At 40.2% G+C, this 12,964-nt stretch overlaps 1 protein-coding gene across 1 annotated transcript in view; it reads left to right on the plus strand.

The window, feature by feature from the left end:
* The first annotated feature begins 2,820 nt into the window (after positions 1–2,820).
* Positions 2,821–12,964, plus strand: part of myom2b (myomesin 2b) — a 29,370-nt gene continuing 19,226 nt past the window's right edge. Inside the window, exons 1-13 of the mRNA XM_076110275.1 lie at positions 2,821–3,004; positions 5,855–5,912; positions 6,181–6,335; positions 6,580–6,666; positions 8,807–8,895; positions 9,375–9,425; positions 9,581–9,745; positions 10,157–10,318; positions 10,463–10,604; positions 10,837–11,036; positions 11,649–11,702; positions 11,877–12,004; positions 12,705–12,888. Of these exons, the coding sequence (XP_075966390.1) occupies positions 2,922–3,004; positions 5,855–5,912; positions 6,181–6,335; positions 6,580–6,666; positions 8,807–8,895; positions 9,375–9,425; positions 9,581–9,745; positions 10,157–10,318; positions 10,463–10,604; positions 10,837–11,036; positions 11,649–11,702; positions 11,877–12,004; positions 12,705–12,888 (1,558 nt within the window). The 5' untranslated portion in view covers positions 2,821–2,921. The remainder of the gene's footprint in view (positions 3,005–5,854; positions 5,913–6,180; positions 6,336–6,579; positions 6,667–8,806; positions 8,896–9,374; positions 9,426–9,580; positions 9,746–10,156; positions 10,319–10,462; positions 10,605–10,836; positions 11,037–11,648; positions 11,703–11,876; positions 12,005–12,704; positions 12,889–12,964) is intronic.

The following is a 12,964-nucleotide window of genomic DNA, read 5'->3' on the forward strand; positions in this document are numbered from 1 at the left end:
ATCTTACAGAGCGACTAAAATACTGGTTAAAGTGTAGCTAGAAAGATTCAAATCTATGTGTGAAACGACCATATACGGTGGATATATGCTGCAACATTGAATTTAAAATACATTTTCAGAGTTTTAAGGTGCATGCTCTATAAGCTCTGAAATGCTCTCTAACGTATGTTTTATAATTCGTCAACTATGCCATTATGGTATGGAAGAAATTAGAGTGAGCAGCCTTGTTGCAATGTGGTTCTTGAATGAGCTCACTGTCTTGCTGCCTATTCTAAAAATGCTGCTTGAAAATGTGGCAGTGCCCCCGTAACAGATGCTGTGCATTGTCTAGATCAGGTGATATACTTGAATAACCAGTTGATGAGCATCGGTTGTTGAGCTAACATCCCAGAAAACAGCAATTGGGCTAACTACTAAAATCAAACAGTTGACTGGTTGTGGTGGCCCTGAGTCTTGAAGGATACTGGTTATATATAGGCAGGCTCTCTTTCCTTATTAGGCCTCAGGGAAAGGCAGGTGGGGGTCGGTTGAAGGCGGGTGGTGGTTTTTGTTGGCCTGGTACTTGGTTTAGGCTGACTCCCGGTGGATTCAGGCTGTCAACCGAAGTCGCTGCAAAGGAAATCTCAAGGGGTAAGAAAGCTATAATTTCCTTCTCTCTTTTTTTTTTATTTCTATCACCTTTGTATCCTCAGCTTTGAGTCTACTCTTGTTTCAAACCCAAGTGCAGCTGGTGGGATTAGTGGGGTGGAGGAATTAGGGAAAGACCAAGAGATGTTGTTTGGCCCTAGCAAGTGCTGATGATACTCATAGTGATGAATGATGAATGATAATTATATGAAGTATGAAGGGTGTGCTGAAATTCAATCAGAATGAATTAGTTAACTACTGTTTTGAAGATAATTGCCTTGTTTGAGACAAAACAACAGTTCTCTTTGTGTTCATAGTTAGACTCTTAATTGGTTAAAATGGAGTCCCTCTGGAGAATAAAACTCGGTGGGGACACTTAGGACTGTTGCTTCAGTGCACAAATTGCTGGTGTGTAGTTCTGGGACTCATACCTTGTTGACTTTGTTTGATCTTAAAATAATGAACTTACAATACAAAGGAGCCATTATTATTCCATTGTATTACAATTGCCACTATTGAGCACACAGCAAGTGTTGGTATCCAAATAGCAACTGTTCAGAGGTTTTTACGGTGGTTGAGCGTTTCAGAGGTTTACTGTTGCAGGCGGCGTGGCTCGGGTGTCATTTGGCAGACATTTGTGCTGTTACAGTCTTGGCTGGACTGACAGAGGCAGAGGACAGCCAGTGAGGTGTAGGGCAGATGGGACTATAATATGACAAGTCTGCAGTGAAAACTTGCCTGAGGGCAGTTGAATTTAATGCTGATTTTCTTTGGAAGCACGTCTCCCTATGTCTGCAGCTTTCATTTAGATTTTGTGACACTGCTCTAGAGAGTGTTGCATGAATAAACTGTACTAACTCACAAGAGACAGTAGGGACTTAAGCTGGTTTGTTGTTCCTTGAGTAGGGTGAAGAACATTTTCTGTGATACATTAGTATTATTATGGAGCTCTTCTACTGCACAACAACATGATTCAACCAGGATTGCCTTTAGGGGTTGGGGGCATTATGATATCATGTATCTGATTGTCTGGCTGCTTGATTAGCGGTTTTAAGACATTAGAAGTGAGTAAAACATGGGTTAAGTGTTTCAGAGATGTGGTAAACAGGAATGTCTTTGCCATCGGAGCACGTCTCAGTAGCTTTCAGGGTGTGGTTGGCCAGGGAGAATCGCTTCATGTTTCATCTGTCCTTATTTCTGGTGAGGCAATTATGTTTGAATGCCGCTATGACTGCATGATGTCAAAGTTATGCTCTTGCGTTGGTATGTGTACTGTAAAACGTCTTATGTCAGACACACAACAACTTAAACTACCAGTGATACGTGTGTAGCAGTGGTTCTCTGGCTTTCTTTTTTTGTATCATCAGTTTTATTCATGCCATGTTATGTCTAAGTCTAGTTACCAGTGCAGGATGTGATGTGAATAATAGAAACGTCTTATGATAAGAGCTGTTTTGTAGAGCTCGCACTAAGTAACAAACCTCTCATATTTCATTTAGTAGTGTTTTATTCACTTGTGTTTAAAGTTGAAAATAACTGTATTCACGGTCCACCACTGTATATAAAACTGTAATGAATATACAACTGCTCATGCTGAATTTGGAGCTGTCAACGTAATGGAAAGTGCAGCTGTACTCAGTCAGTTACTGTTCATATACATCACTGGTCCAACAATAGACTACATCCATGCCTTTTCTTTATGTATGTACATGTGTGTCTTTAAATCAATATAATGTCACCTTGTCATTCCTAAAGCTGACAGTGAGACTGCTGTGTTTGTGTTTGACAGTGTTAACAAGTCTATGTGTCCAAATCCCAGGAGCGCCTTTCTTTTTCCAAGGGATGAGGCAGTTAACACAAATATATTTTCCACTTATCTTACATATTGTCGCAAAGCACCAAGACAGGACTCTGTTTCTAAAAGCCCCCAAATGTCCTGTTTGTGTTGTATTGCTGTTGTGTCTTAACCAGGTCTCCCCTAAAAATGAGAGCCTGTGTTTCAATGAGATTACCCGTATGAATAAAGGTTTAATAAAAAATACACGCTCCTCGGGATAATTAACAAACTCTGTCCTTCCTTTGGTTGTCTTCATGACAGCATCATTGAGTGCATCAACTTCCTGAAGTCACGATGACAGTCCTTTAGGGTTGGTAGCCCTTGTGTTTGTGTATGTTGGCGTCACTGTGTTGCTGGTCCGACTTGTAGGTGAGGATTTACTGTACTTTGTTACCATGTCAGTCTGTGTGTGTGTGTTTTGTTGCTGGTCCAACAGGTCAATATCTACAGTGTCACCATGTCAGTGTGGATGAAACGTGGGAATTACAACCATGAATACCACCACAAACAGAGCAAATATGTGGTTAAAGAATACAGCAGGTACATGTTACACTCTAATGCTAAATACAACTAAAACATTAAGCTAACAGTAGTATTGTAACATTAGTAAGCTTTGACTATAGGTTAGAATAGAGGGCTAACCTGGTTAACATAAAACTAACATCAAGACAAAACTAATCCCGAGCTGGGCACGCTAAACTTGAAAATTGTTTTTTACAATGAATGTCCAAAGGTCATCTTCGAAATCCATATCACAGCATTTTTTTTTAATTAATTTTCTTTTTTTTTAATCGATCCTTTTTGGCGCTATGAAGGCTAATTGAAATTTAGTATTTCTCATGCTTAAGAGAGGCTGTCCAAACTTTTAAGCAGCAAGTCTGATCCTCGTGCCTTTTCCACAGATACAGTACAAAACACCACAGGAAAGGTTTGTTGCCGAGTGTGTTGTTAGATTTCAAGTATAACTTAAATTGGATTGACTTTACTAATTTTTACTCAGGCCTTTGTAAGCTGTATTGTGTAGAAAAATAGTCAAACAATCCCCAGTTTTCACTCCAACAAAGTCCAACACAGTGGGGGGGGGGGGGGGGGGGGGGTAAGCTAACACATTTCTTGTCACATTCTGCAACTGTTTAGTGCTGCTGTGATTGGTAACTATGTAGCATGTTTAGGTATTCGTGTTTGTTTTTGTGTGCTGTGTGTTTCATGTACTTACACCTTTAAAAATCTTTTTATTTCTGCTGCTCACTTCTTTTTGCTTCTTTTTTGTTTTTGCTAATAAGCAGCTAACCAGACACAAGTCTGTCTTTGTTAAACTTATACTTCTCTTTTAACAAAGTGCTCATTGGCAGGTGTTGAATTATCTTTACTCATCTAGTGGTACTGCTTATTTCCCTAACTGATTCCTTTGTCTTTTATTTCAAACTCAAGTAAGCATGCAGCTTGTATGTGTAACGTGCCCTGAACACTGATTGACTCATTTGCCGATGAAATATAAGTTGTCACATTTATGTTCAAAATAATTATTCCTCCACAGACCGTTCAACAAATCCAGGCACAATTAAACAACAACAAGAGATGATATTTTGTCTTCTTCTTCAAATATAATCAGTCCTAGTTGTGTAGGTGACAAAGCATATGGAGTCTGTTCTTTTCATAGGTTTACCCGCTCTCCTTTACGGAGCAGCCCCCTGACATTTTTCTTATTTTGCTGATTTGGACAAACCCGAACACATCCACAGGCTGCCTAAATTGTCATCATACTCCAACCTGGCATCCACCTGCAACACAAGACATTATTTTTGGTCATCTTCCTCTCTTAATATGCAACATGGCCCCTCCAGCCTCGGTCTCATCACAGTGGTGCCCAAACCAACTGCTCTGTCTGTTGCTGCCAGCTGATTCTCTGGACTGGAGGGTGCTCCCCTCCATTTTGCGGAGGCAGTGGTGGAATGACATCAGGCCTGAAGGCTTTGTGGACGCAGTGATGAAAGACTCAGAGCTTCCCACTGCTGGCTGTGTCTCCCCTGCTGGCAATCTCCTGCTCTCAGGCAACAGGCCTGTTGCCAGCTCTGGGGCAGCCTCTCGTGGGTTGGGCCTTCAGTGGCATAGTCTGCTGAATATAAGATTTGGCAATGCGCAAAGAGACTGTGTATAGCAGCGAAAAACAGGGAGGATGTTGTGATAAATCATTGTCCTTCTCTTAAACAGCTGTCTCAGCCACAATGGTTCTCGACAAAAATGACTCTACAAATCTACAACAGTTATTGTTGTTGTCCAGGAGGCTCGGTTTACAAATGACGGCAATATGTCAGTTTATTTGTTTGAGATTCTCAAGGCCTGATCATATTTTCTGTGCCCAATGGTGTACAGGCAGACCATAATAACCACATTTAAAGCTAATGACTCTCTGAAGCTCAGACTGCCATGTCTTGAACACAGATGTCGAACAGTAATCCTGTAATGCACCCTCTTTAAAAAAGAAGCTTGTATTTTGGGTGCTCAAGGCTCTCTGATGCCAGCCACCAGAGCCTTCCTATGACATTTCTGTTACGTTGGTGTCTCTTCCCCCCTCACAGAGGAGTCATAAGTGTTGATAGGCTGCTGGGTAAAGTCAGGCTCAGTCAAGGAGGCTTTACCTCTCTGTCTCTACTATGGAAAGTTCATGGAAGGTGTCCTGCATTCTTTGCATGAATCAGGTTTATACCCTTCTGTCTTATAGATCGCAGGGATTAAAAGCTTTGGGCTTCTCTCCCAACCCCCCAAAAAGTAATTTGTAATCCTAATATGGCAGCAACCACAGACACAACAGCCCATGTTCCAATAAGAAGGTGGGATTGGTGGATCAGTACTGTTTTTTTACTAATAATTTCAAATTTAGGTGCTCTGCTCTAGAGAAAAGTGAGCTGGTTTGCAGAGCTTGCTAGAGGCCACCATCTTTGCTCATATAGCTTTGAATGTAATGGATGATCTTTATTTAAAAGTATTTTTATAGTTACAAAAACGGCAAGAAACAATGTAGAATCAGATTTCAAGCACTGGCTATAGACTGCATACAACCTGTTGCACATATCAAACCAAACGTACATACAGCACAGCACTAAAGCTACTTTGGAGGCTTGTTATTTGGGCTGCAAGGCACCTGAATAAGTGAACCGTCAAGAAGCCCCATATACACTGTCAACAGCACAAGGCATTTTTCTCACACAGTTATTGTTTTGAAACTAGTGTTACTTACTGTAAATGTTATTTGGGCAGAGATGCGCCCTTATATCAGGCTACTGTCACACCTTGAATATTTGTAGACAGTTGTTCAAAATGACATTTTAACCACCTGTGTAGACGGACAACATTGATTGTCAGCAAAACTGACCTACTGTTTGTCTTTAGTTCTGAGGCGATGGAGGAAAGATATGAGCACAAAACACGACGTCGCATCCAGGAAGTGGTAAGAATTGATGAACTTTCCCTGTCCAGACCTGCATATAACATTCAATGAAAATGGTGTGTTATTATATGTACTATATACTTATTGAGACAATAGTAGTTACACTGCATTGTTTTAAAAATGGTTGTAGGTGGATACTATGGTATTAATATTTATTTGTTAGAATATAATTGAGTATAGATGTAGAAAATATAGCAATGTGGCGGGTGTGTGAGTAAGAGATGTATATTATTTATTTGCTTATTGGTATTCTTGTTTCCCTGTCTAGGTAAGGAGAAAGATCACGGACAAATATATACACGAGGAGCCGATGATCAGGGGACCACAGTTCATGGCCAGACTCAGATCCCACACCGTGTTTGAAAATACTCCAATCAAACTCTTCTGTACTGTTGAGGGCTTCCCCATGCCTGTTGTAAAATGGTGAGTAAGGCCTAGAAACCCATTTTTCTTTTAACATGGTAAGTTAATTAATTTTTTTCTTTGACAGTTACTCAACTGAAGACTTTCATGAGGATAGGATGGCCTAGCTATCTATTTATTTTCTTCTTAATATATAATAGTAATATGATTGTAGATCTGTTACTAAAGTTGCTGCTAAAATGTTTTCTATTATGGTTCCACATGTCTTTATGCTAGTGAGCAATCATTTCTTTCTCTATTTCAGGTATAAAGATGGTGTGATCCTGTGCCTGATCTGTGGACCGTACCTGTATGAAGCTAAAGGTGGAATCCATACTCTGGAAATCCCAAGGTGCAATAAGTCAAAAAACAGACTTTTAAAAATTATTTTAAAAGGTCTCCTGCGGTGGTTTTGACCACTTGATAAGCTGTTTTTTTTAACATGAAAATGGGCACTCACCAATTTTACTCTTAAAGGTCAGTTAACTTGATACGGTTTTAGTACCACTCGGCTTGTGAAAGCAGTTGTAAAACGTCTTCTGTGGCTCTGGGGAGAGCTTTGTAATGTCAAAATGTAGAAATTTAAGAGAAAACATGCGTTATAAACTGCAGATATGGAGATTGAAAGATCAGGGTGTTTATCAGGTAGAAAATGTGTAATGTGTAATGAAAGATTTGAGTTGCATTATGTAAATTGTAGGATCTATCATTTTTGACCGACTTGTCGCCTATCCCAAGACTAAATATTGAATCATCAGAAAATGTTCTCGTCAGTCCCATCAGGGTTGGTGCACAGATTCAAACTAAAGTATTAACGTCAGAGTCAGCTGACTGAACGCTCTCCCTCCAGTCCTAGGAAGCTCAGCTGTTGCGAGTGCTGACTTCAGTGCTACGTGATCCTCAAGGATTCTTTCAGTCATCACTATCTCCTTGGATCCAGTCACCTTTAGCGCCGTCTGTCTGTTACTTACACACAGTTCAGCCAACAACCCTAACTCCTTAAAAAGATAATAAATACTCCTTAACCCCATCACCCTCCTGTGTGGTCTAAAATCCACAGGATGGATTACCATTTACACTGAATGCTGTGTGTTATAAGTGGAAAAAAATAGGCTAGAAGACTTTAGAGGATACATCCCTTTTGACTTACAAATTTCCAGCAGCTCATTGTAATTTTAAGCCTTGCTCATGACAGACAGAGGAAATGCAGAATCCCTACCCCCCAGCTTCTCAGTCCTAGATCCTTACGCCATGGCATTCCTGTACAGCACCCCTCTCCCCCAACCACGCCCTACACACACACACACACACACACACACACACACACACAGTGCACCAGTGCAAACATTTCTGTGCATTTGAAGGTTTTGCTGAATGCTGCTTTTGCAACTTAAAGTCGCCCCCTCTGCCAATAACATCAGAGTCATCTCCTTAGGTCTACACCAGCCTACGCATTCTGCATGGGTTGAAATTCCCATGTTAGCTGACACAGTTGGTGAGGAGAGCATCAGGAAGAGAAAGGGATTCTGAGAGGGAGAGAGGAGGAAGAGCGAGAGACTTAAGGATAAAAGAGAGAATGAAAGAGATTTAACTTAAAGTCATGAATGCATGGCATGTAATGACAGTGAGACCAAAAACATGACTTTCTCTCTACATCCCTCCAACAAACCTGTAAATGCAGTTTTCAGTTTTTGCACCATCTGTTTGTGAACAGAACTTCGTCTCGGTCAGAAGCTTCTGCAATTTGCTTGGGGCTTGCTAAGATTGTTTAAAACATCTGTGGCCATATGGCTCTTGAGGGAACAAAAAACATCTCATTCAAATACGATTTAGAGGAAGCATGCAAATCATAAGAGACGCAGAACGTGATGTACTACATCCTGCAAGGATTTGCAGCTTGTAAAATGAGCATTTCTGTGAGAATGTCTTGGAAATTTTAACCAATTCTGACTGAAAAGCCCTGTCATCTATTCTCAAAGAAGACAGGCTTATGTCACAGCTTTGTGGCACTGTCTCCAAGTAGTATATCTAATGGCCAGTCTCGTTTAAGCATGTATCTAACCCGCCACTGCTGTAGGTCCTACTGTATGTGCGAACAGGGCTTTACTCAATCCCTACTGTGCCTTCTCAGCTGCTGATTATCCTTGGCAACATAATGCAGTCATGTGGGAAATGATTGCTTATTTAATGCATTCGTTTCTTCAGTGGTTTACACATAATCCTGTTGGAGCAGATCCTTTTGGATATACAGAACATCCAGTACTTAGGCATTTTCCATTATTTAACAGATGACTGTAAACGTTACTAAAGGCTCATTTAAACATCTATGGCTTGATATAAGGTAACTAAGATCCTTGCTACGATACAACCCTGACGCGTAGTGTCGTTTGTAGGCTGTTTTAAGCAATCTTTTAATCAAAGTACCACAAGAGTCTATGAGAACATTACAGGTTTATTGACCTGGAAACTTGTGTTGTTGTTTTTTTTCATAGATGCGCAACTGATGATACCGCCCAGTACACTGTGGTGGCTCGTAACAGCCATGGACAGGCCTCTAGTCAGGCCTCCATCATCGTTAAGAGTAAGTCCTGATTACCCTGTATCTGACGTTGTAGTGTGATGTTTATCATACAGTCCCATAACAACAAGTCTTGAAATATCAAATGTTTGGGTCTTGAATATCACATCCAGTTATTGGAGGTCACATGTTTTCACTGCACAATGGCAGCTCTTTAAACTTCAACTCAAGATTACTCCTTAACTAACTTACATTTATTTTTGGGACACAATACATTTAACGGTAAACTCTGGCAGAGCTGAGCGTTGTTACACAAAGGTGTGAATGATTCGTGTGAACGGGAAGGAGAACTACTGGCCGAGGTGAAAACGCAAATCGGCCTATCTAGAGTGTTTTGGCCCTTCTGGGCTACTGTTGAAACCTGATGCCGGCTGCGTGAAGAGGAACCACTCTTTATGTAGATATGAAATGCTCAATTCTACTTTTAAGGTAATTATTCACTAATTATGTACTTTTGGTATGTTTCTTTTTTAATCATGTAGGGTTCAAGCAGGAGGATGAGTCCTGTCCATATGCATGGTTGCCTTTCACAGGTAATCATCATGTTCAGAAATGACACAATCAGTACCACTACTTGGCTATAAAATGTCTCTCTTTTCAAAGTAGTATGTGAAACAACAAGCCGTTACCACCAGCCCTATTCCATCTCTCTTTCATTCTCTCTTTCGTCCTTTCTCCAATCTCTCAGCTGCTATGCTTCCCGAGATCCATTACACCAAAATCCTCATTACTTTTCTGGATAAGTTTGGACCAGTGTTTGCCACCGAGGGAGACTCTGCCAGGTTGACTGCTACCATGACCCTGAACCCCAACCTGGCCAACCTGCAGCCTGAGGCACAGTGGTATAGAGATGGTAATTGTTGTAAAGTAGCATTTTATGACGAAGTAATTACACTTTAATTGCTGGTAATATATTCTGCCTGACACCCCGATTACCAGACCCAATCTAGTCGACATGCAGCCAGAGCCGGAGGCGGAGCAGAGGAAAAATGGGAATATGTTATGGACACTATTTTGATTGCTAATTAATTATAGTGAAAGAAGTTAAATAGACTCTAGTGATATTGCCTCGATTCATGAGTAGTTTAATTTGCCATGTGTACATAAAAGGTATCACGTGGGATAAAAGCACATTTTGATAGGTTCATCTTTTATATTGAAAATCACCAGATGCAGTCAAACCTCATGTATAATTTAAAGAAACATGGTTTCTAAGCATTATACAGGAAGGGACACTGTATTCATGATCCTGTCTCATTTTCAGACACGCGTCTGTTTAACTCTAAATGGGTGAAAATTGACACTGGCAGAGGTGTCACGACTTTGACTATCCCCAAACTCTTCAAAGATGACGAAGGCCTCTACACAATACGCATGGTCACTAAAGGAGGCAGTGCAGAACACAGTGCATTTGTCTCTGTCTCAGGTAAGAGGGAATGAGTTCTTATTTCATTGTTATTGATTCGTTGTAAACATGATGGAACAGAACTCTGTTACTATTCTTTCTTAAATATGGATTTCTTACTTATAATATGATTGTTAAAATGCCACTGTGTTACTTCCTGTGAAGATGGTCCCCCCCCAATCCCTCGTGCACCTGGTGCTCCTATGGACATCAAGATCCATGATGCCAATAGGGACTATGTCATTGTGTCATGGAAACCCCCAAATACCACCACAGAGGGACCGATCCTGGGATACTTTGTGGACAAGTAGGAGTTACTAACACCAACACCATAAATAGATAGCCTGACCAACATAAAGACTGATTACTGTCAGTCATTACATAGAGTTTGCTTGACTATCTGTACAAGTGAAGGAGTTATTGTCATTAGGTACAGTACAGGGAATCCTCCCTTTTCCTCTACACTGACATATTCTACTGAACTTCTCCTTTCATTCTCCGCTCTGATCCGATTCCTTTTCCTGATTTTTGTTTTGTAGATGCGAGGTTGGAACTGAAAACTGGACCCAGTGTAATGATCACCCCATAAAGATTTGTAAATACCCAGTGTCTGGGCTGTTTGAGGGACACGCCTACTACTTCAGAGTCAGAGCAGTCAACTCACACGGAATCAGCAAAGCATCTCGCATGTCTGATCCTATCGCCGCTCTGGACCCCACTGAGTTTGAGAGGCTCCATGGTGGGTTTAACTGGATTAGTATAGAGAAATGTCAACCCTGGCTTTTATATTACATCATTTGAAGACTTGAAGAAATGTGTCCTGTAGTCCCTGACATGCCAAATGTCGCTGCTGTTTTGGTATGTTTGGATGCACTGACTGTTGATGATTACTAGTTATGTTGCTGTTTGTATGTCGATGAGATGTGGTTGAAGTGCAATTACTATGCTGCTCCATGACACCCTGAATTATAAAAGGTATAAAAAGATGGTCTAATGTAAATAGTTTACATTTTACTCACTGTAAATTCAGGTAGTTGAGATTTTCTCTGTCTTTGTTTTACATGGGATGCTGCATAATTTATTGCACGTCTGTGAAGTTTGCCACATGTAAGGGTTGTTGTAAAAAGTTGGTTTACGTTTGATGTGATCCTTGGTCAATGCAGTCTTAAAAACGACTGGTACTTCTGTAATCGTTGATCAAAAACTGACAAATAATTTGATATTTGATATTTGTTTATCTATAGCTTAACAATATTCTTTTTACAAAATGAACAATAAGTGAAGCCCTGTAACTTCAACATGACAGTAAAGCAGATTGGTGACAATTTTTTATTTTTTTATTTTCCTCTAGCCAAAAAACTCGGCGGAAAACTAGATGTTGTGTCTTACCATGATGAAGTTGAAGGTGAGTTTTGACTGAAATTGATACATATCTACAGGATATGTATTATTACAACATATCCTTTCAGTATATTTCTCTACAGAGTAGGAAGAAAACAGTGGGTTCCTCATAGTGCTATTGTGTATGTGTACTTTATCATCTTTGTGTGTGTGTGTGTGTGTGTGTGTTTCTCTGTAGCTGATGGAAAGCCACCAGGTGCTCCATCAGGAATTTATGCCGCAGAAATAGACAGGACATATGTTGTTCTGAGCTGGAAAGCACCTGGATATTCCAGCAAGGCTCCCATGTGGTACTACATAGAAAAGGTAACAAAACATGTCACACTGTTACCAATGCTGCTTGTCATAGGCCTACTCCTCTTTCTACTTGGAAGTCTAGAGGTGGATTAAAAGAACAGGATAACACTATTTTACGAACTATTGCACACATATATGCGCCCTTTTAAGGTATACATACGAGTGAAAACATACTCACTCAGACACAAACGCACAACAGCGAAACTGCTAAAATGATTATTAGAAGAATATTATTGTTGTTGCACAATGATTTATAGAAATTTCCTTCTCCCCTTATTTTTATTCATTTATTTATTTCCTACCTTTGTTTTATTCCGGTTTCTCTGTTGTTGCAAACAAATACGAAATAGAAAATAATTGGATAACTCAGCCAACTTAATCAGAGGAACATTAGAATGTATTTGATCGAACAATATTAATTTAATTTCTAAAGCTGACTTTAGTGTTGAACACCTCTAAATGTTGTGCCAAAGAAACAACCAAATAGCCAATGCTACATAAGTATTTTCCTTTTCTGTAGAATACATTGTTTTCATGTGCAATGGAAATAGCAGTTTTCTGATCTACTACAATCAGACTGTTGTGAATTTACCAGATTAATCTGAACTTTTACTGAAGATTTGCAATAAATGCAGGCTGAAATGTATCAGTATGTGTGTGGATGTACAGTAAGGGACAGCATGTTTTCTCTGTCTCTCTCTTCCCGCAGTGCATGGTAGACAGTGGCGCGTGGCAGCGTGTCAACACTCAGGTTCCTATTCGATCTCCCCGTTATGCGGTCTTTGACCTGTCAGAGGGCAAAAAATACAAGTTCAGAATTTTGTCTGCCAATATCCATGGAGCCAGTGAGCCATCAGAGCCGACTGGACCCATTGAAACCCTGCAACTCAAAGGTCTGTTCTGTTTTATTTTCATTATCACACAGATTTGTACAGCAATGGAATAAATCCACACTTAAGCTGCTGTTGT

The sequence above is a fragment of the Anarhichas minor genome, unplaced genomic scaffold (genome assembly GCF_050575085.1).
Source record: "Anarhichas minor isolate MPS153535 unplaced genomic scaffold, ASM5057508v1 ptg000042l, whole genome shotgun sequence".
Lineage (NCBI taxonomy): Eukaryota > Metazoa > Chordata > Actinopteri > Perciformes > Anarhichadidae > Anarhichas > Anarhichas minor.